The sequence below is a fragment of the Myotis daubentonii genome, chromosome 3 (genome assembly GCF_963259705.1).
Source record: "Myotis daubentonii chromosome 3, mMyoDau2.1, whole genome shotgun sequence".
NCBI classification, from domain to species: domain Eukaryota; kingdom Metazoa; phylum Chordata; class Mammalia; order Chiroptera; family Vespertilionidae; genus Myotis; species Myotis daubentonii.
The window spans coordinates 155,598,650-155,623,360 of record NC_081842.1 but is presented as its reverse complement, the minus strand read 5'-3'; the positions used below and the strand labels follow the sequence as shown (position 1 = coordinate 155,623,360).

Below are 24,711 nucleotides of genomic sequence, written 5' to 3'. Positions count from 1 at the left end.
AAAATATAAAAATAAGTAGATTTCTTACATAGCACCAGTAGGTGTAATGGAAAAAGGATTACATATAATAAAATCCTTAAGAAACCAACAATAAACCTAACAAGAAAGGTATAAGAACAGAGATAAAGAAAATAAAACTTTATTGAAGGATATATAATAAGATATGAGTAATGGAAAGACATATGGTATTTTTCTATTGAAAGATTAAATATTAAAGGAACTTGAGCTGATTCTAAAGTTTACATGAAAGAGGAAATCATAGTTAAGAGCCAAACTTTTCAGAAAAATGAATTATGGAGTATTTGTCTCAAAAGATACTGCAATAATATAATAATTTAAATAATGTGGTATTGACTCCCAAATAAACTAATGATTGGGAGAAGAAAAGTGAGAGAAGAGAAGCAGACCAAGGGATATCTGAGAGTTTAGTTTATGGTAAGGGTAGCATTTCAGAAAAGTGGGAAATTGACTGCTTGCTTATTAAATGGTGTTGAGATAATTGGCTGTCTTAATTTGAGCAAAAAAAAAAAAAATCAGTCCTTTACAAGTACTATCATAGTAAAAATGTATGCTTTGAAGAATTAAGGGTGAAAATAAAGCTATAAAAATATTACAAGAAAGACATGGAAGAATATTTTTATACACTTTAGGGAGGGAAGGCATTTCTAACAAATAAAACCTAGAACTATATAGAAAAAGACTGACAGATATGACCACGTGACAATTAAACAATATTAAAAGATAAATGAAAGGTAATATATTTGTAACATATTTTGCAGCACATTTAATAAAATACAACATATAAAATACATAAGGAGTTATTGCAAATCAACAGGAAAAAGACTGCAACCTAATAGAAAAACATGTACAGTGCATATGACCAGGCAACTTCAAGAGAAAAAGACACAAGTTACTAGCTGCAACCAGGAAAATGTAAATAGAAAAAAGAAATACACTATTTTATTTATCGAATTATGAAACATTAAAAGGATTCATCTGAAGTATTGGTGATAAAAACGTAAATTTGGAGAAACCTCTTGGGAAGGTAGTTTGGGAATGTGTCAAAATTTAAAAAGTGAATATTTTTTTATAGGGAAAATCAAATTAGAAGAATACATTAAATGCAATACTCTTTGGATAAATTAACTTATGTTTATTAAAAGTCATCACATTATTTAATGGTTTTGAATGCATAATTCAAAGAGAGAAAAGTATTACTAATTCAAACAAAAGGAAGCAAAGAAGACCTGGAGTAGTTAGATGGCAGTAAGGGACGGAATACTGAAAATGAGCAGGAGGCGAACCGTCCTCCAACAGATGAATCATGCAATGCTCTCCCGCAGGCCTTGGAGAAAAGTCTGGCATTTGTGTGACATTTACATGGAGAGTAGGAAACACACATTCATTTTGTAAATAAGCTTATGAAACAGTGAAAAGACTAAATTGGGTAATCTCTTAAGTAGTTTGCATCTCTCATGCTGTGATTTTCTGAACGGGCCCCAATACATTAGCAACATAAATTTGCTTTTACAGGTTCAGAAGTATCACACTATTTTTGTTTCCAACATCATGTAAAGTTCTTGCAAAAGATGAAATATTATTAGACATTATGGAGATTTATCACAGTGGTTAGAAAAATCATCCCTAGATAAGCACCTGGAGTCCAAGCATATAAAGAAAACCCATTTTTGAGTAAACCTAATTTTCAAAGTAATTCGTCAGCCATGACAGCGGGGTTTTATACAGATGTTAAATCCTGATTTTAAGTGCAAGGCATATAAACTTTCCTACTTAGGTTAAGAGTTATAATCTGATATTTTTAAACTTCATTTCATATTTTATTTCCATTTTAGGTTTTTTCCCCTTTCCTTTTTCGTGTCCAGAAACCACTAAGCCATGTAAGTACTGTGGAATGCTTACAATTCTCCACATCCCAAGGAGGTAGATTATTTTCAATGGAACTATTGCTTTTTCTGTAAAATTAATCAAGGAACGGAGCTTTAAGGACATGGCTCCATTTCTTTTCCATCCACAGTGAACTCAGGTCTGGAAACCAATCAGATACTCACCACGGCACCTCTGGTTCCTCTGGCGCCCTTAGGACCACTTTCCCCCGTCTGTCCAGGGGCGCCTCTGCTGCCGATTTCTCCTGTGGGCCCTATCTGTCCTTTATCACCCTATGGATGTCATTAATAAGCGAAAAAAGGAAGGGAAAACAAATTTATACTGGGAATAATGAACTATGTCATATACCTGGAGGACTCCAGATAATATTCTGTAAGCGAAATGCTAAGAATAGTAACTTTCTTTAACTTAATAGTACTACAGACCAGCACTGATGATAATAACATAACATACCGTCACCAAATAGGTTATCTTAAAAATATAACTAAAAGTCATTTTGGGAAAAGAATTTATAAGTTATTTTGGCCAAATAAGCAGAGGAGATCTGAGTTACAAATAACCAAGTTTTTTATTTTTATTTTGAAGTTTGTGTATGTATGCATCTCTGTATGAATGTATGCATGCATGCATATATTGATTATAATCATGAGAAAATATAGGCCCTATTGGGAAGCCTGTTTCTACAGAGAACTTCAATGCCACAAAGATCTGTTTAATGCAAAAAGGCTTCAGTGCGCAGTTCTGTACAGTGTGTTCAGGATCAGCACTCACTGGTTTGGGGTTTGCCTTTAAAAATCTGTAACATTTTCATATCATTTTACATCCTTCTAAAAACCAGTCATCTTCTGTTTTCCATTAGGCTGACTGCTCATTCTCTAGCACCAAAACATAGCTGCTCTTAGACAACATTAAGTGATATAATTCATTTTCTGAACGTGGGAACCACCCTGTTCTATTTAAGTACACACAAAGAAAAACTAAATTGTGATCATAGTCAGTGAGAACATTTTTAGCATTCGTAGTAATTTACAGGCTTTCCCAAGGGTGCAGGTTATTCTAAGGGCCTGCACTGCCCCATTTCTAATGTTGATTTTAGGCATAAAGTTATGTATGCTGAAAGAGACTTTAATATTCATGAGAAAGAATGGCAACTAAAATTCACTTTATTCATTTTTCTTAACCTTTTATTACCCTTATACTGTTCCCAAATTATGAGAAAGATGTACTGGGTGTATATTAGCAGAAATGATAGAATTGGGATTTGGGAAATGAATATGATGTGATTTGAAGTTAAATATAATAAAAGTATTCAGGTTTAGAAGTATCACGCAACCCTTGTTTCCAAAAGTTCATGCAAAAAATGAAATATCATTAGACATTATAGATTTTAGTACAATGATGTAGTATAGAGCTGATGTAGTACAATGGAAAAATCATTTCCATGTCTCACCAATACTTGAATAAATTACTGACCCCACATAGAGATGAACTTTTAATTATGATGTACTAAAATTTTAAAAATATGTAATTTTTTAAATAAAATATGAAGGGAGAAGGGAGCAAATAAAACATTTTTTATTTGTGTTTCTTAGTTAAAATATATAAAAATATAAAACCAATTATTAACCTTTTCAATTAAAGAAACATATTAATAATCTAGAAATAATTCGAATCATATTTCTTTTTCTAAAACATTTTACTGACATTGTTACTAAATAGCCCAAATGGTATATTATTTTCCTTTTCTCTCTTTTCTGGCTTATGGGTCTACTAAAGAATTTTTGGCAAGCAGAAGGAAAGGCAAATATCTTTCTAGAAACTACAAAGTGGAAAATTTGCCTTCATATAATTTAGAGGAATTAGTACCCCTAAGAGGAATTAAGTATGAATTTATACAAATGTCCTTTTTTAAGGTAAATTTATATCTTTATTACTTTATATATCATGCAAATAAAACCACAGCATTCTATGGGGCTCTGAGCACATCAGAGGAAAAAAAACAAGCATAAAAAATTTTGCTTGATGTAAAAAAATTTACCTTTTTTCCCGAATGACCTCTCTGTCCTGGAATTCCCACAATTCCTTCAGGTCCCTGAATATTCAATATAAAAAAAAAGTAAGCAATTGTTACAGAAAGTACTAGATAGGATGTTTAAATACTTATATTACATAATTATTGAATTGAAGATTAAGTAAAGATGAGAGTTACTTTTCCACAATATTATGTTTGGCTATTCATCTAAAAAGAGGTCATGATGACTTAGAGGCACAGCTGTTACTAGTGAGTAAAATTCACATATACAGACTGGCCAAGATAGACAAAATTAAAGTTATTTATTTATTAGAGGGAGAAAATTACTTGGTTTCAGCATACACATTTTGATTAGCAAGAATATAATTAAAGTGAATCCAAAGGCATCATTTCAGCATCTCTATGAGGTAATGTGGGTTCAACATCTTATTGAATGTATAGGGTTACAAAATATATCTAATCATGGTCAAGGAGAACTCAACATTTCATTGGAGTAGAGGATTAAAGAGAAATTCTTTGATCTGTGGGATGAAAAGGGAGGGAAATACATGGAAGGAAAGGAGGTAGTCATAGTAAACTGTTTAAAACAATATTTCATTTCATTCTACTTTGTTTAGACAAAAGTAGACTAAAAGTTCAATATACACTCTTATGTTTAGTAGAAAGTAAATAAAATATTTTAGATGTCATGTGTGTTTGCAGGTCAACAATGAGATCCACAGTAAGCCAGGGTGCAAGTCCTAAAATGGCTAATAATTAATCACAGTATTCTTTGTATCAGTTGGAAATGAAAATGGAAATCTCAAACTTGTGTCCCAAAGCTTGGCAAACTGCAAAAATGATGTAGACAAGAAATAAATTGTGGTTTACCACTGTGCTATGTAGGCTCTTGATAAATATTTGTTGAACGAATAAACAGATACCTAAGGAAATGACTCATGTCCTATGCTCCTGAACAAACGCTCTTCTAGTCCCAGAAAGTCACTCATTTTAGAGGCCAAAGTGGTTAAGTTCTATTGCTGTAGTTCTAGCTGCATCCAGAGGTTGAAATTATAGTTGCACTAACCTGAGACTTCTCTGTGGCTAATACAAACTTTTAAAATGAGGCTGATTAACTGTCACAGAGGTCAATGGTGTGAGCTTTTAAAAGTCAGGCTGCTGCAGTTGCATATTCTGGCTCTGTCACCATAGGTACATTATTTACCTTCTAAAGCAGGGGTGGGCACACTTTTTGACTCGAGGGCCACACTGGGTTCTTAAACTGGACCGGAGGGCCGGAACAAAAGCATGGATGGAGTGTTTGTGTGAACTAATATAAATTCAAAGTAAACATCATTACATAAAAGGCTACGGTCTTTTCTTTTTAGTTTTATTCATTTCAAACAGGCCGGATCCGGCCTGCGGGCCGCAGTTTGCCCACGGCTGTTCTAAAGGCTTCAGTTTCCTGTTACGTAAAAGGGGTGTAATAGTAATTGTTCAAAGGGTAACTAAGATGAAGTGAGATGATGCATTTGACTCTTAGAGAGGACCAGACATACTGAAGAGCTCAACAATGGAGCTACTCAGAACCTTTTGTACGTTTGGGTGAGAAAAGAGGTTGTATTCTATACTGCATTTTTTCCTCTTACTATTAAGAGAAAGGTCTCTCCTGGTTCTTTTGTTCACTTTTTTCCCCTTTTAAAGATAGGTTTTTTTTCTTTCTTTTCTTTTTTGGAGGGATTATTAAACTTCCACTGATATTAGTTGGTTCATTTTAGTGCCTGTTCTGAAATACATAAGCAATATTTTGCTATAAAATGTTGCCTTTTAAAATGGTTGTAGCATGACTACAACCATTTTGTGTATTTAGAGGTTTGCAGAGCAGACTGGAAAAATAGCAATGTTTTCTACAATGTGCATGTTTTAATAGATTTCTTTAATAATTACAAAAATGAGTGCTTTTATATAAAAATCACATTGAAAGAGAATAGTTGACTTGATGTTCAGTCTACTCATAAAATAGAGGATGGAGTTGGGATTTCCTATTGATTATTTAAAACGTTGTGTAAGTAGCTGTATTGTCTCAGAAGAAACTCATCACATCTATTTTTAACTATTCTATTGAAATATAATTCATGTACCATATTATGACTTTAAAGTGTACAATTCAATGGTTTTTAGTATATTCCACGTTCTGAAACCATCACCAAAATAAATTTTAGAACATTTTTTTATCACCCCCAAAAGAGGCTCAGTACCTATAAATAGTCACTTCCCTTTTCCTCCGAATACCTCCAGCCCTACGCAACTACTAAACCACTGTCTGTCTCTATAGATTTGCCTATTTGGGACATTTTATGTTATATGTGGTCTTTTACTACTGGCTTCTTTCACTAGGAATAATGTTTTCAAGTTCATCAGTATTATAGCATGTATGAATATATCATTCCTTTTTATTGCCAAACTAGAGGCCTGGTGCACAAAATTTGTGCATGGGTGGGGTCCCTAGGCCTGGCTGGTGATCAGGGCTGGCTGGGGCCTTCCTGCTGGCTGTTGGCCGGGGCCTGCAGGACAGGGGGTGGGACCGCGGGAGGTTGGCTGTGGGAGCACACTGACCACCAGGGGTCAGCTCCTGCATTGAGCGTCTGACCCCTGGTGGTCAGTGTGTGTCATAGCAACTGGTCGTTCTGGTCATTCCAGCATTCCAGTCACTTAAGCTTTTATATATATAGATTATAGCCCACTGTATGGATAGACTACATTTATTAATAAACATTGATTAATTCATCAGTTGATAGTCATTTGGGTTGTATAAGTTTTTATTTGAACCCTGTTTTCAATTCTCTTGGGTATACATCAAGGAGTAGAATTGCTGGGGCACACTGTAATTCCATGTTTAACATTTTGAGAAATTGCCAAATGGATTTACAAAGTGGTTGCACCATTTTACATCTCACCAGCGATGTAAGAGGCTTCCAATTTCTTTACATCCTCATCAACACTTGTTCTTTTCTTTTTTTTTTGTATGTTTGTTTGTTTTTGATAGCCATCCTAGTGGATGTAAAATGGTATTTCATTGTGTTTTTATTTGCATAGTGAATAGTGTTGAGCATTTTTCATGTGCTTACTAGCCAACTGTATATCTTCTTTGGAGAAATAGCTGTTTACTTTGCTCATTTTTCAATTGGGTTATTCGTCTTTTTATTACTGAGTTGTAAGAGTTTTTTTTTAATATTCTGGATACAAGTCCCTTTATATATATGATTTGCAAGTATTTTATCCCATTCCACGGGAGTCTTTTCACTGTTTTGATGGTGTTCTTCAAAGTATAAGACTATTGATTTTAACAAAGTACAATATATCTATTTTTTATTTTGTCACTTGCACTTGTGGTGTTATCTAAGGAAACTTTGCATAACCCAAGCTCATGAAGATTTATTCCTATGTTTTCTTCCAAGACATTTATAGTTTTAGCTCTTACATTTAGCACTGTGACCCATTTTGAATTAATTTTTGTGTGCAGTGTAAGTAAGGTCCAACATTATGTTTTTGCATGCAAGTATCCAGTTGTTTTGCGGCACCATTTGTTCAAAAGACCATTCTTTCCTCATTAAACTGTCTTGGTACATAACATGCTTTTGTAATTCAAATTTATTTTGTTCTATTTAGTCCCTGGAACTTGTTTTATCCCTTGAGATAGCCAACAACACTAGCTACTATTAAACGAAGTTTAGAAGTTGTAGACTGATTTCCTTCAAAGACTATGCTCCTCTTCTGCTTGGAACCTTTCAATGGCACTTTGAATAAAACCCAAACTTATTACCATGGTTTAAAAAGTCCTTCATGATCTGCTTCTCATCTATGTTCTTCAAACTCATCTCAAACAACTTTTCAGTATTTACTGTGCTGCTGCTGTAATAACTTCCTTTTAGTTTTACAAAAATACCTAGATCGTTCTCACCTCCATATCTAGCCCTTTTTATTCCATCAACCTTGAAGGATCTCCCAAAGTTCTTTGCATGACTGGCTCCCTTTTTATTTTTCAGGTCTCAACCTAATCTTCCCTCACCCAAGAAGGCCTCTCTTACTGCTCTAGTGGGAACACGCTTCCCTGCCTTTAACTAGTCAGCTTCCCTTCCTTTAAGCAGTTATTCCTTTTCAATACCCTGTTTATTTCTATCATCGCATTTATCACAGCCTGCAATGATCTTGTCTATTGTTAGACTTCTCCACGATATTAGAAAATCTGAGATCAGGATCTTGCTAATCTTGTTCCCCTTGGTATTCACAATGCTTATTGAAGCAAAGTTCTTGGTTCATATAAGGCATTCATAAACTTTGTTTTCAATTAATGAATAATCAAATATATTTAATAGAGTCCCAGTTTATAAGGCTAATAATAATTGGAAACATCTAAGCTAATGTTTTTTTAAAAAGCCATAGGACACTTTTCTTTCGAAGAAAGCCTAAAAAGAAGCTAATATGTTAAATATATATTCCAGGATCTTTGAGGACTCCAGTAGGAATAGGAGGAACAGGAGCCCATTCAGCATCCTCCCTGACACAATTGTCTTGGGAGGTTCTGCATATCTCCAACCCCTTTCTTATATGTAATGAATAATCAGAGAAACTAAAGAATGATTTGCACAACAATGTACAGCTCTTTAGTGGAAGAGCAGGGATTTGAACAATCCTTGCATAGTGGCCATTGTAGGGTTCCTTCTATTTCTGAGTTACTTTATGGCACAACTGTTCAAAACAAACAAGCCTAAGACCAAAGTCATAGAATCTTTCAGAACTTAAAGATTTATATTATCCTTTACTCCTTAATGACACTGACCTCATATTTCCAAACTGATTATTTTTGGGGTTTCCAAGGAAGCGGTCTCAGAAACAAGAGTCATGCATACCTTACTATTCTTCTTAAGGTAGCCACCTGTACCTAATATCTTTACCACTTTAAACAGATAGGAAAAGTCACACTTCAATAAGTCCAAACAAGTTTTGTCTTAAAGGAATAAAACAAGGCCATTTCATTTTTATACATTCAATTTGGGAGTCCATAGCTTCACATCTGTTTCGATCTTTGATACCACAGAGATAGATTTTATTTTTATTTTTTAGGAATGGACGATAGACCATAAGTTAGGCAGATGTTTCTTCTCAGATGATTCCAAACTCTTTTCTCATATTGAGTTAGGCAACTGCACATTTTAGCACAGAATTCAAGCATAAAATACACAATCTTTTTCTTCTGTTTAAAGAAGTCTACATCTTGGAGTTGGGTATTTGTTACTGATGCTTTCCTCGCCTTATTTTCTAGCCCAGATCTCATTTCCCAATCTGAGAGAAAGTAAGGAGAGTATTTTTACTTTAGAAAGTTTAATTTCCTTTTCTCACTTTCTCATTTAATTTTGAAGAATTTAAGGTAGCATCTTTGTGACACTGCATAAGGAAAAGTTTTTAAAAGTACAAAAATAAATCCAACATCAGGCTGTCTGATTAAGCAATAGTTCCTTGGATCATAAAATTCTTTTGAAAAAAATATGCCATGGTATTTTTACTGAGTTTATGAGCTGAAAGGCATTTAAAATTCCAAGGAGAACAACAAAAAGAATAAAAAAGAAACACACATGTGTTGTTACTAAAAAAAGGCACCAAAGATGTGTACAGGCAGGATTATTCCTGGGAAAAATTATGAAGCAGATGAAATCTGTGCTCATCATTTTTCCATGCCTTGTTTTGAGCCCCTCTTTCATCTCTGCTCTGCCCATCACCAACTGTCATGCTGCATCATCCCTACCTGGCAATACTTAGAGAAGTAAAAAGTGAATAATCTTGGGGAGAACCCGTATTTAAAGATATGAGACAAGGAAGAGAGAACAGTAAAGTAAATCAATAAAATGATCAGAGAGGCCTTATCCAAAGAGTGCAATGAATATAATAAATGAAGCATTTTCACAAAAGAGAAGCTTTGTCATTATTTATTTACATCTTCCATTTGCCCTGAAGTGGAAGAATCATGCCATTTAGAATTTCTCTTAAAGTAATACATGTTAGTATTACAATTTAAGGTCAGATATTGATAAATTATGTCTGCAAGATTTCTTATTTTATCCTGGAGCTAGGATATTATTCTATAGTAATAATGTCAGTTCCATGAATAAAAATAAAAAATATTCATTCAAACTAAGTATGAGACAGCACAAAATATTCCTTTCAAATATCAGAAGTTCCATAGGTTTACGTCAGAAGTTCCATAGCTGAGGTGACATAATCTGGAAAGTGACATAAGTCACTCCTGACTTTAGCCCCAGCCCTCTTGGAAGGCCAAGTAGCAGATACCCACATACAAGACACCATTGTGAAAATCCCAGAACTTGAAAGTGAGTCTGAAGCAACACCCTGAAAAACAGAGACTGCAAAGTACCACATCAGAAGGGTAAGGGGCGAGGTTTCACTCTGATTGCATTGTCTTTCCCTGAGTGGCCCCCTTGGCCTAACACTTTTTTTTCCAGTGGGAAAAAGGAAGCCAACGTGGACAATCAGCTCCACCGGTGCTGCAGGATGCTTTCTAGTGGCTCATTCAGGTCTTACCTCATGAGGATCACTGGTGGAATCTGGGGCTTGACTACTGGGGATCACCTAGAGACCAAGAGGAGTGGGGCTTACAGCAGCTAGCACTCAGATCTTGGTAGGCTGTATTCCTGTTAGCAGCAACACAGGAGCAGCGATCCTAGGGAGTGCGGTCATCTGCGGAGCTGAGTTGGTGATCCTGTCTCATCACGGAGCTTGTTTGGCAGTTTGGGACTCCAGCCTAAAGAGTTGTACCTGCTGTGGAGCCCATTATATGTCCCTATTTGGGCAGGAAAGAATATTTGCAACCCTGCCCAAAAGCTAGGCATGGATCCTGTTCTGCTAGCCCAGGATGAGGGGCAGAGAACTTGGGTATCTGTGGAGTTAATACTACAGCCCTATGCAGGCAGAGGGCCAAGCCAGCAGCCCTGACCAACAACTGAGCATAGCCTCTACCCCTTTATGACCAGGGAACCTGAACAGTGACCATAGGTAGCCTCAGAAACCAGTGTACAGAACTGCCCAGCTGTGAAGCCCAGCTAACAGCCCTTTCTAGCAGCAGAGTTTAGCCTACAACCGTGTCTAATTACTAAAAACCGCCAGTGACCCTGTCCAATTTCAGAGCATAGCCTGTGACCCCAGCCAGCCGAGACAGTTACCCTACCAAACCTAACTAACCATTGAGCATATAATAGTTTCCAGCCCCAATCAATATATAGCTGGAGGCCCCAGTTGACTAGAGAGCCTGGTAAGCGATCTTGCCCAATACAGGAGCAGAGAAAGTGGCCTAACTGATCATGAAGCACAGCCAATGACTCTGCCCAAACTTGGGCCTAGCTTGTGGCTCTGTCTAACCGTGAAGCCATGCTTGTGGTTCCACCTGACGTGGAGTCCAGTCAGTGACACCATTCAGTTAGAGAGCACAACATGAGACCCTGCATAATCACAGAATCCAACCAGTGATACTGTCCTGCCAGGAAACAACCTGAGATGACACCCTACCATAGGTAACTGCAGAGCCCAGCGAGGGATCCCTCCCCTGAAACCACGGAGTGCAGGCAGCATTTCCACCCAACCAAGGTGTCTATTTAGTGTATCTCCCCTCACCCTGAATGTGGAACCCAGCCAGCAGGCTGACCCAACTGCAGAGACCAGCCAGTGGCAACCCTTCCCTTTGCCCAGCTGGAGACACCAATAGCAAACTGTGACTGTCCACAAATGCTACCAGATGACCCATCGAGTACCCGAAGCTAAGCAAGCTGTTGAAGATCTTTCCCCGCCCAAATAAACTGGTAATGTCTGGAAGAAGAGACTGCTTACTCAAAAGCACAGATACCAATGCAAGGATACAAGAATCACAAAGAATCAGGTAAATGTGACAATGCCAAAGGAAAGTAATAAAGTGCCCTTTATTAGTCCTGAACTAATCACTGACACTAAAAAATGGAAATCTATGAACTATCTGACTCTTTAAAAAGTTCATTGAACTACAAGAACGCACAACTAAATAAAATTAGGAAAACAATGCATAAACAAAGTGAGAAGTTTAAAAAAGAAATAGAAACCATTAAAATAAACAAAATTCCTAGAGATGAACAATACAATGACTGAAATGGAGTTTCTTCATGCTATTGAAGTTATCTGCTTAAAATAGGATGTTATAATTATAAGATGTTTTATATGAGCCAGAAAGAAAAACACCATGTAGTAGATATACAAAATGATAAAGGATTCAAGGTATACTGCTACAAAAATTAATAAAATCAAAGAGGAAGACAGCAAGAGAGGAAGCAAGAAAGAAATGTCTTACAAAATACTTAGGAAACAATAAAATGACAATACAAAACCCTAACTATCAATCTTTACTTAAATTGTAAATGGATAAAAATTCTCCAATCAAAAGTCAGAGAATGGGTGAATGGATTAAAAAAACAAGATCCAACAATATGCTGCCTACAAGTGGCTCACTTAACCTTTAAGGATACAGAATGACTTAGAGTGAAGGTATGGAAAATAATATTTAAGCAAATGGTAACCAAAAGAAAGCAGAGGTAGTTACATGTATCAGAAAAAATATACTTTAGGATAAAAATAATCATAAGAGACAAAGACGTTCATGATATAATGATAAAGTGGTCATTTGATGAATAATCCTAACTAATAATAGACAAAGATGCAAATTGACTATACCTTTGCTATACCCACCATTGGCTAATCAGAGCGATATGCAAATTAACCACCAACAAAGAGGGTGGCTAATTTGCATATACCGGCTGGGAGCGAAGACTGAAGACACCATAGAAGGAAGCCAAGCAATAGAGCCGAGGTAGCGGAGACGGGCAGGAGAAAAGCGGCAGAGATGGGCGGGGTAGGAACAGCAGAAAAGGGCAGGGTAGGAGTGGCGGAGATGGGTGGGGTAGGAATGGCAAAGACAGGAGCGAAGCCCTATTTTGCAGGAATCTTCCTGCAAACGAGCCTCTAGTCCTAGGTAATCCTATATAATAAGAGAGGAATATGCTAATTATCCATTACACCCTGAGGTGTAACAACCAAGCCTGTCCCGACCAGATCATGGATCAGCAGGAGGGTGAGCCAGCAAGGTACAAGCAGGCTGCAGAGAGCTACACGAGGGGGCAGGGCAGCAAGCAAATGGGAGGCGGAGAGCTACAGGAGAGAGAAAGGCAACAAGCTATGAAGGGGGTGTTGGGGGAGCTACAGGAGGGTGAGGCAGCAGGTGAGGAGCTACAGGAGGGCAAGGAAGTGGGTGGAGAGCTACAGGAGGGTGGAAGCGACCTACTGGCACATGGATTTGTGCGCAGGGCTATTAGTCCTATCTAATAAAAGAGAAACATGGTAATTGGCGTATGACTGCTACCCTTCCCATTGGCTAATCAGGGAGATATGCAAATTAACTGCCAGCCAAGATGGCGGCCGGCAGCCAGGCAGCTTGAAACTAACATGAGGCTTGCTTGCTTCAGTGACGGAGGACTCCAACATTTCCTGCCTGCCGCTGCAGGCCTCTGAGCTGCAACTCTAAGCAACTATGTAACAAATATAGAAGCTAAACAAAACCCCAGAAACCTGTTTTAGTCTGCCGGGCTTCAGCCAGCAGGATCGCAACATTGTAAACAAAGGCCAGAAACCTACTTTCAGCAGCGGAGGCCTAAGAGCTGGAGCCAAGCCTCAGAGCTAAAGCTGGCCCAGAATAAAAAAGAAAAAAAGAAAAAAAGGTGCAGTTGGGAGCTTCAGTCACCCTCAGCCTGAAAACAGCCCTCAGCCCCTCACCCAGACTGGCCAGGCACCCCAGTGGGGACCCCCACCCTGAAGGGTGTGTGACCAGCTGCAAATAGCCATCATCCCCTCACCCAAGCTGGCCAGGCACCCCAGTGGGGACCCCAACCCTGAAGGATGTGTGACCAGCTGCAAACAGCCATCATCCCCTCACCCAGGCTGGCCAGGCACCCCAGTGGGGACCCCCACCCTGATCCAGGACACCCTTCAGGGCAAACCAGCCAGCCCCCACCCATGCACCCGGTCTCTATTCTATATAGTAAAAGGGTAATATGCCTCCCAGCACCGGGATCAGCATGACAGGGGGCAGCGCCCAAACTCTCTGATCGCCCGGTGGCTCTGTGTGTGACAGGGGAAGGCGCCCCAACCCCCTGATCAGCCCTGCTCTGTGCCTGAAAGGGGGGAGCTCCCCAACCTCCTGATCGCCCTGCGGCTCTGTGTGTGACAGGGTGCGGCATCCCCCCCGCCCACGGGCCCTGCTCTGTGTGTGAGAGTGGCGGTGCCCCAACCCCCTGATCGGCCCTGCTCTGTGGGTGATAGAGGGCGGCGCCCCAACCCCCGGATGGGCCCTGCTCTGTGCGTGACAGGGTACAGAGCCCCAACACCCCTGATGGGCCCTGCTCTGTGAGTGACAGGGGGCAGTGCCCCAACCCCCTGATTGGCCCTGCTCTGTGCGTGACAGGGGGTGGCGCCGCAACCTCCCCATCGATCCTGCCTTGAGTGTGACAGGGGACGGTGCCCCAACCCCCCAATCGGCCCTACCCTGAGCGTGACTGAGGGTGGCATCACAACTTCCTGATCGCCCTGCTCTGTGCATGACAGGGGGCAGCGCCCCAACTCCCCAATCGGCCCTGCTCTGAGCCCGACCAGGGGCTGCACCTAGGGATTGGGCCTGCCCTCTGCCACCTGGGAGCAGGCCTAAGCCAGCAGGTCGTTATCTCCCGAGGGGTCCCAGACTGCGAGAGGGCACAGGCCGGGCTGAGGGACCCCCCCCCCCCGAGTGCACAAATTTTTGTGCACTGGGCCTCTAGTATATAATAATTGTAAAAATTTATGCATCAAATATTAGAGTACCTAAATATATAAAGAAGATACTAACAGAAATAAAACGATAAATAAACAGCAATGTACTAATAGTAGGGAATTTGAATACGCCTTTCTACAATGGCTAGATTATCCAGACAGAGAATCAATAAGTGAATTTGAAGAACAGTTAATTTGAACAACACTATAGACCAAATGAACCTAACTGACATGTACAGAATATCCCATCCAACAGCAGTAGAATACACATTATCAATTCCACACAGAACATTTTCAGGGATAGATCATATATAGGGTCATAATATGTCTCAACAAATTCAGGAAGATAGAAATTATATCAAGTATATTCTATAACCATAGAGGTATAAAACCAAAATCAACAATAGGAGGAAAGATGGAAAACTTACAAATACTTGGAAATTAAAATACATTCCTGAATAACCAACAGATCTAAAAAAGAAATCAAAACAATGGATCAAAAAAGAAATCAAAAGGGAAATTAAAAAAATCTTGAAGCAAAAGTGAAACACAACATACCAAAATTCATGATATGCAACAAAAGTACTCCTAAGCATGGAGTTCATAGGTATAAATGCCTACATTAAAAAAGAGAAAGATAAATAACGTAGCTTTATACCCCAAGGAAGTAGAAAAAGAAAAACAACCTTAGGCCAATGTTAGCAGAAGGAAATTATAAATATTAGAACAGAAATAGGCAAAATAGAGAATAGAAAAATAACAGAAAAGATTAACAAAACTAAGATTTGGTTTTTGAAATGCTAAACAAAATTGACAAACCTTCAACTAGACTTACCAAGAAAAGAGAGAGAGAGAACTCAAGGTTAGAAATGAAAGAGGAAACATAATAAATGATAGTCCAGAAAAACAAAGGATCATAATAAATTGGACAACCTAGAAAAAATGGATAAATTCCTGGAATTATACTACCAACCAAGATTGAACAATGAAGAAATAGAAAACTGCATAGACCAATAACATATATGGAGATTGAATCAGTAATGTAAAACCTCCCAACAAAGAAAAACCTAGATTTCACTGATAAATTCTATCAAACATTTAAAGAAGCATTAGTGCTAATCTTTCTCAAACTCTTTCAAAATTGCAAAGAGAAAGAAATACATCCAAGCTCATTTTATGAGGCCAGCACTATCCTAATAATAAAACTAGACAGAGACCACAAGACAAAATAAATTGTGGCATGTATCCCTGGTAATAGATGCAAAAATTCCAACAAAATATTAGCAAACCTAATTCAACAATACAGTTGACCCTTGAAACACACTGGTTTGAACTGCGTGGGTCCACTTAAAAATGGATTTCCCCACAGAAAATATACAGTTGGCCCTCTGTATCCCTGGTTTTGTATCTGTGGATTCCCAACTGTGGATCCAAAATACTGTTTTTGATCCATGGTTGTTTGAATCCATAGATGTAGAGGGCCAGCTATGCATTGTTCTATGTCATTTTATATAAGGTACTTGAATATCCACAAGTGTGTGTGTATGTGTGTGTGTGTGTGTGTGTGTGTTTGTGGGGGGAGGGGATCCTGAAACTAATCCCCTGTGGATACTGAGGGATTATAGTTAAATTTAGGGGGAATGAAAAGTTATATGTGAATTTTGAACTGCATGGGGGGCCAGGGCCCCTGACTCCCACATTGTTCAAGGGTCAACTTTACATTAAAAGGATCATACACCATGATAAAATGGGATTTATTTCAGGGGTGCAAGGATGACTCAACATCTGCAAATAAACCAATGTGATATGCCATATGCATAGAATTAAAGAGAAAAACCATATAATCAACAGATGCAGAAAAAGCATTTGACAAAATTTAATGACCTTTCATGATTAAAACTCTTAACAAATTGGGTATAGAAGAAATATAATAAAGGTCATATATGACAAACCCACAGTTAACATCATACTCAAAAGTAAAAAGTTGAAAGCTTTTCCTCGTAAGATTAGGAACGGGACAAGGGTGCCCACTCTCACCACTCCTATTCAATATAGTACAAGAAGTCCTAGTCAGAGCAAGTAGGCATGAAAAATAAGCAAAAGGCATCCAAATCAGAAAGGAAGCAGTAAAACTATCTCTGTTTGAAGATGACATGATTTTAATATATAGGAAACCTTAAAAAATTCACCATAAAATCTGTTAAAATTAATAAATTAATTCAGTAAAATTTTAGGATAAAAAATTAACCTACAAAACCCCATCACATTTCTACACACTAACAGTGAATTACATGAAAAAGAAAACAATCTCATTTAAAATAGCATCAAAACCAATAAAATATTGGAATAAATATAACCAAGGAGGTGAAATATCTGCACACAGAAAAGCATAAGAAAGAAAGAAATTGAAGAAGACACAAATAAATGTAAAGAGATAGCATGTTCATAGATAAATAATGAATATTGTTAAAATGTCCATACTACCCAAAGCATCTATAGATTCAATATAATCCCTAACAAGATTCTAATATCATTTTTTACAGAAATAAAAAAAAAATCTTAAAATTTGCATGGAACCACAAAAGACTTCCAAAAGCCAAAACAATCTTGAGAGAGAACAAAGCTGAAGACATCACACTTCCTAATTTCAAACAATATCAATACAAAACTATACTAGTCAAAGCAGTATGGTACTGGCATTAAAACATAGATCAATGGGGAAGAATCAAGAACAGAGATATATGACCAACTAATATTAAAAAATGTTTATACACATACACATACATATATGGTTTATATGTAGAATGGAATATTATCTATATATATAAAATCGTAATGTGCAAATAGACCAAACGGTGGAACAAACAACTAAACAACCAAACAACCAGTTGCTATGACGTGCGCTGACCACCAGGGGGCATGTGTAGAACATGGAGGCCATTGGCCGCGGCCAGATGGTGGAGCAGGTGAGCGGGGGTGCCAGACTAAGGCGGTGGGCACTAGTCGCTGTCATCAGGGTGAGCCTCTGGTGGTTACTGAAAATGTTTTGCTCCCACACACCACGGTCCCGCCGGGTGCTCATACCTGCTGCTGGCGCTGGAGCTGCCGCTTGCACCCACTGCCAGCACCCAGTTCCAGTCCCAATTGCTCGGCACTGTCAGTGGGTGCGAGCTGCGACTGCTGGCCCCGATCGCCCCTGAAAGTTTCTCCACCTCCCCCTGCTCCTGAAGGGCGATCAGGGCAGCAGCTGTGGCTTGCATTTGCTGATGGCTTGCACCTGCTGACAGCAACGGCCCTGCTCACACCCACAGCTTGTGCTGGCCCCAATCACTCCACGATATCAGTGGTGCAAGTGGGGCTGGCTCCATTAGTGCATGGGAGCGGCAATGGCAGGAGGGGTGTGGAGGATGGGCTGAGACCTGCCCCTGTGCACACTGCGGCTTCGCGGCCCACAGTTCCTTTCAAGGTGCACAAATTCATGCACTGGGCCCCTAGTTCAATTATAAAAGAAGAAAATTCTGCCATTTGCAACAACATGGATGGACCTTGAAGGCATTATGCAATGTGAAATAAGTCAGATAGAGGAAGACAAATATTGTAGGATCTCATGTACAGGTGTTATCTAAAAAAACTGAGCTCATAGAAACAGAGTAAATTGGTGATTTCCAGGGGCAGGGAGTGGGGGAAATGGGTGGGCACAAACTTCTAGTTATAAGATGGATAAGTTCTGGGGATCTAATGTACAGCCTGGTGACTATACTTAGCAACACTGTGTTGTATAGGTGAAAGTCGCTAAGAGAGAAAAATCTTAAAGATTTCCACCACACACAAAAAAAGTTAACTATGGTGGTAATTGTGTTAACTAACCTTATTATGGCAATCATTTAGCAATGTATATATGTGTATATGTGTGTATACATATATATGTATATGTGTGTATATATATATATATACATGCACACAACATACATACATATTTCAAATCATTATGTTGTACACCTTAAACTTAACATAATATGGTATAAGTGAATTATATCTCAATAAAGTATGTGGAAAAAAAGTTCAGTGGCTTGTGTGACACATGGAAAGTGTCTTTCCTCCTTGAATGTTAGGTAGGTTGATAATCACCCTGGTTTGTCACTCTCTCAAGCCACAATTCTTCACCTCCAATTACTCAGGGCACATATAAGAGGTTTAGAAAGTGTGTGTGTGCAAGTGTGAGTGTGTGCATGCATAGGAGACTGAGTTCAATGAGTATTTGAAAGTGAACCCAGCAGTACTCACCGGAGGGCCCATTAGACCTGGTCTACCCAAGGGTCCTACAGCCCCTGGTAAGCCCGTCTCTCCATTTTCTCCATCCTCTCCAGGAAGTCCCCTTCCTCCTGGGCTCCCCTGTATCCAGTAAAAATGTTTAAGGAAGAGAAAGTAGCAAAATAATTATACCACATAATAAGCAGGTTTTTGTTTAGAACATAAAAATAGTTATATAAAGGGTGAGGCAAAAGTAGGTTTACAGTTGTTCATATGGAAAATAATACAATAGCCCTGGCGGGTGTTGCTCAGTGGGTAGAGTATCAACCTAGGCATGGAAGAGTCATGGATTTAATTCCTGGTTAAGGGCACATACCTGGGTTGCAGGATCATTCCCCTGCTTTTACACGAGGCAGCCAATCGATGTGTCTCTCTCACATTGATGTTTTTCTCTCTCTCTTTCTTCTCCTCTCTCCCTCCCTTCCACTCTCTCTAAAAAATCAACGAGAAAAATATCCTCAGGTAAGGATTAACAACAACAAAATAATAACAATACAATAATTAATTAATAAACTGTTTCACATACTCACAACTGTAAACCTACTTTTGCCCCAATCTGTATAATAGTTTAAAGATTTCACAAAAACATCTACTTTATACATAATATTAAAAGTATAATTTACCTTTAATCCATCTTTTCCTTGGAGACCTTCTTCTCCAGGAGCTCCAGGCTCACCCTATTTTGTAGCAGAAACAGTAAAATTTATTATTTTGCTAAATCATTTTATTTTATTTTTTTTGCTTCTGGTATCTATTGAAAGCAGCATCTATTCCTACTTCTACTTTATTTATAAGGAATATTTGACAGTATAGAAGCATGATTTCATTTTCCTAGAACAGCTCTAAAGATGATTTAAGGAGTCATAGTGTTGTGAATTCAAATTACAAGATGACCCCTGACTATCAGTAACTTTTAGATTTTATTATCTAAAAGGTAATATATATTCAGTTGTCAGCTTTGGTAATTTATACAGTTAGACCTCTGTTTCTGAGTTTAAGAAGTGCAAACACCACAGCTCATAAAATCATAGTACTTTGCTATGCTAAAGTGACAGGGATTAATAAAAACTTAATTCCATTAAATTCAGTGTACCTTATTTTTAGAGTCTATTTTCACAAAGGAGAAGCAACAGTGAGACCCTGGTACATCAAGAAGCTGTCTTATAGATACAGAACTCATAGACAGGCAGCACCATGTTTTGTGAAGCTAATAAAGTTGCACTGGCTCTCTTGCTACCTGAACTATTTGAAAGTAAATTAATCAATGCATCTTCACAGTTGTCCCACTGCTCCCACCACTGACACGTGCATTACTCTGATGCCACACTGCCTGCCCCACCCTCCTGCAAAAAAAGAGAAAAATATAGAAGAAAGTGGATGCAAAATATATCTCCCTACTTTGGCTCTTAGTAAACAAATGTCTCAAAATTATGTAGGCACTGTTATCTTAGGAAAGAACTTACCACAGATCAAATTAAAGGCTGTCTCTATTAGAATAACTTGTGTAAGCTATCTAATTACAACTATTTGCAATTATTTCCTTGAATGAGCTTACATGACTAGTTATTTTTCAATATAAATTGGATTTCAATCTTTTGTCTGTCTTGTGAGGTCAGGAAATAGACTGAGAGTTGATCACTAGTACTTGTGAATTTTTTTTAATGCTAACATTAGTGATAATCTGTTACATCTGGCAAGGGTTCTGCAGCGTACACCTGATTCTGAGAAAAGGACATATGAGGTTAGGACTCTAAATGCTACTAAATCACAATATGAACAGAGTTTGGCATGGAGCTTTGAAATTACAAAATACAGACACATTTTCTAAATGCAACAGAAAAGTTTATTATGCAATTCTTGAGGTCTTCAGGCTAGATTTTGAGTGTCTAAAATAGTTGGGCAGTGCACTAAAATGGTTTCTCGTAGATCCTCACCCGTAACCCTGGCTCCCCAGTAACTCCAGCAGTGCCTGCAGGTCCAACATCTCCCTGAAGACACAAAGGGAAAGAGTTAGCTCTTTCTATTGAACCTTGATGTTTAATAATTATGGGGGCATACCATGGGGATAGCGGTTCTGAAACACTTCTCATTGTTTCCTTTTCTCCAGACTAATTTATTGATATTTTTCTCATTAGTTATATTATTTGTATCCCTTCTCATATATATAAATATGTATATGTATTATCTATACACACATATACAGATAATATTTTTCTGACAAAATTTTTTTTCTGGCTCATTTGAGAATACTTTCCATTTTTATCTGCTGTCCTTCACCTACTTTCAAGGTGGTATTGTCAAAGGTGGCCAACATAGGGGATTCAATGGTGAAGTTTAGAGACCCCTCCCACCCCCCTACACACACACATACACCCGGCCCGCCTGCCTTTACCACTTAGGAAGGTTACCTTTGCACCTGGCTCTCCTTGCAGACCAGATTCTCCCTCAATACCTGAAGGTCCCTACAAGAGAATGATTTGACACATCATTTGTACACGTTCCTTAACCAATTACAAAGGCAATAACAATATCATAAGATGTTAGTAGTTTTTAGCCCAAGGGTAAGATATCTATGTCCAGGAGAGGGTCTTTGATACTCATTTATAAACTTCATGGCATAAGACTAGATAATATCTGAGACTTTTTAACAGTTAAAATGTCAAAACAACATAACCTAAAATAAAAACCTTTTAAAATATTTTTATTGATTTCAGAGAAGAAGGGAGAGGGAGAGAGAGATAGAAACATCAATGATGAGAGAGAATCATTTATCGGCTGCCTCCTGCATGCCCCACAATGGGGATTTGCCTCCTGCACACCCCACACTGGGGATCGAGCCTGTAACCTGGCACATGCCCTGACCAGGAATGGGTCCATAGGTCAATATTCAACCACTAAGTCACACTGACAAGGCTAAAATAAAATCTTTTAAGACCAGTTTCTTTTAATTGTTCCACTCATTCTTTAATCCTTGGTCAAAGACAAATTACTTCCCATTTTTTTTCTAATTTTCTATTCTCATACTATTTTCTGTGTGTTTTCACTTTTTACACTTCCCACCCATTTCTGTTAAGTCCTCTACAATATACTTCCTCTAAAAAATTTCAGTTTTCTTTATTGGTTTTATAAAATATGTCATACAAAAAGGATACAAATTTATTCACATTATAAAAAATTTTATCTATATATTTATGACATTTTTTCCACTTTCCTTTCATAAGTGGGTCCAGTTGAAAAGCTTTTAGTTCCTTTTACCCTGAAAACATACTTCTTGCAATCACTGGCTATTTCTAGGCCTGTATTCCTACAGTTGCTGTTGTATTTTTTTTGTCTCTTAAAGATATTTTGTTTTTGAGAATGCTGATGCATACCCTTCCCTTTCCCCCTTCCTCACTAGCCCTCTCTCTTCTGCAATCCTTTCTTCTCTCTTCTTCACTGTGTGTGCAATGTATGTATATATGTGTGTGTGTAAAGACATAATATGTATTTTATAATTCCCTTGTTTCTGGAGTAGAGGGGTAGTTTAAAGCATTAGTTCATAATAATATCTTGACCTAAAGTTTTCTGTTTGCTTTCTTTCCTTAATAGTTCTGATCCATGGGTTACAGTGTTCCTTATACTTGTTATAGAATAAAACATTATATATGTCATCTTAGTGCTTTCAATGAAAGAAAGTCCAATTTTTCATTTGACTTAGCTTCCGCAATCCATATTCATTTTTTTTAATTAAATCTTTATTGTTCAGATTATTACATTTGTTCCTCTTTTTTTCCCCCCCATAACTCCCCTCCTCCCAGTTCCCGCCCCACCCTCTGCCCTCACTCCCCACCCACTGTCCTCATCCATAGGTGCACGATTTTTGTCCAGTCTCTTCCCACATCTCCCACACCCCTTTCCCCCCCAAGAATAGTCAGTCCATTCCCTTTCTATGTCCCTGATTCTATTATAATCAACAGTTCATTCTGTTCATCAGATTATTTATTCACTTGATTCTTAGATTCACTTGTTGATAGATGCATATTTGTTGTTCATAATTTGTATCTTTACCTTTTTCTTCCTCTTCCTCTTCTTAAAGGATACCTTTCAGCATTTCATATAATCCTGGTTTGGTGGTGATGAACTCCTTTAGCTTTTCCTTATCTGTGAAGCTCTTTATCTGACCTTCAATTCTGAATGATAGCTTTGCTGGATAAAGTAATCTTGGTTGTAGGTTCTTGGTATTCATCACTTTGAATATTTCTTGCCACTCCCTTCTGGCCTGCAAAGTTTCTGTTGAGAAATCAGCTGACAGTCGTATGGGTATTCCCTTGTAGGTAACTGAGTTTCTTTCTCTTGCTGTTTTTAAGATTCTCTCTTTATCTTTTGCTCTTGGCATTTTAATTATGATGTGTCTTGGTGTGGTCCTCTTTGGATTCCTTTTGTTTGGGGTTCTCCGCGCTTCTTGGACCTGTAAGTCCATTTCTTTCACCAGGTGGGGGAAGTTTTCTGTCATTATTTCTTCAAATAGGTTTTCAATATCTTGCTCTCTCTCATCTTCTAGCACCCCTATAATTCTGATGTTGGTACGCTTGAAGCTGTCCCAGAGGCTCCTTACACTATCCTCGCATTTTTGGATTCTTTTTTCATTTTGCTTTTCCGGTTGGATGTTTTTTGCTTTCTCGCATTTCAAATCATTGACTTGATTCTTGTGCTCCTCTGGTCTGCTGTTGGGCGTCTGTATAATATTCGTTATTTCAGTCCGTGTGTGCTTAATTTCTAGTTGGTTCCCCAATATAAGATCGAGGGTCTTATTAGTTTTCGTGTAGATCTCATTAAGTTTATCGGCAGCTTCTAAACAGTTCTTGAGAGACCTTAAAAGTGTGGTTCTGAACTCTATATCTTCCATTGACAATTTTGTCCTGTTTCTTTGTCTCCGCATTTTGTTATGCTTCCTTGGTGCACCCCCTAGTGGTCTTTGTTCGCAGTCTTATAGTTAAATCTTGATTGTTGTAGCTAATTCCAGGGAGGGTTTGACCTCCAGGCCAAGTGGCTATGAGAATCAGCTGTGTCAGCAGTGAGAGAACTTCTGTCCTCTAGGGAGGTGCTAATCTAGCCTTTGCCTGAGGCTATCCGGCAAATGCCTGTGTGCAGGGCTTGGGCGGGGCGGGTCGCACAGGATCAACAGGGTGGGCCGGAGAGAGCAGTTATGGCGGCTCTCAGTCCTGTCCCCAGGGGCTCTGCCTCTCTGAGTTCCAGCACCCGCTGCAAAGCTGGGAGAGAAAGCTGCACTCGCTCTGACCGAAGCCAGACAGTCCCGCTTCTCCCGTTTGAGTCTGGGTCCCTAAAGACTCGCCCGGATCTGGAGCTCAGAGTCTGCGACTCCCTCCCGATTGAAAACGCCAACCGCGCCCTCCGCCGCCAGCCCGCTCCTCGCACTCCGCACCTCAGAATTTAACTTCAGCACTGCGCCTCCTCTGAGTGTCCGTATGCGTTTCTCTTTCCTCCTAGTTGTAGGACTTCCACTCAGCCAGCGTTCCTGTGGTTCTGGGTGATGTCCCTTCCGTTTTTTGGTTTCCCTTTTGAAGTAGTTGTTCAAAGCAGCAAACTCCGGCGTT

At 38.7% G+C, this 24,711-nt stretch overlaps 1 protein-coding gene across 1 annotated transcript in view; it reads right to left on the bottom strand.

The window, feature by feature from the left end:
• COL24A1 (collagen type XXIV alpha 1 chain) overlaps positions 1–24,711 on the bottom strand; it is a 314,245-nt gene that overhangs the window by 78,841 nt on the left and 210,693 nt on the right. The window contains exons 34-39 of the mRNA XM_059688981.1: positions 21,526–21,579; positions 21,052–21,105; positions 19,741–19,794; positions 19,091–19,198; positions 3,944–3,997; positions 2,070–2,177 (exon numbers count right to left, since the gene is read on the bottom strand). Coding sequence (XP_059544964.1) covers positions 2,070–2,177; positions 3,944–3,997; positions 19,091–19,198; positions 19,741–19,794; positions 21,052–21,105; positions 21,526–21,579 — 432 coding nt within the window. The remainder of the gene's footprint in view (positions 1–2,069; positions 2,178–3,943; positions 3,998–19,090; positions 19,199–19,740; positions 19,795–21,051; positions 21,106–21,525; positions 21,580–24,711) is intronic.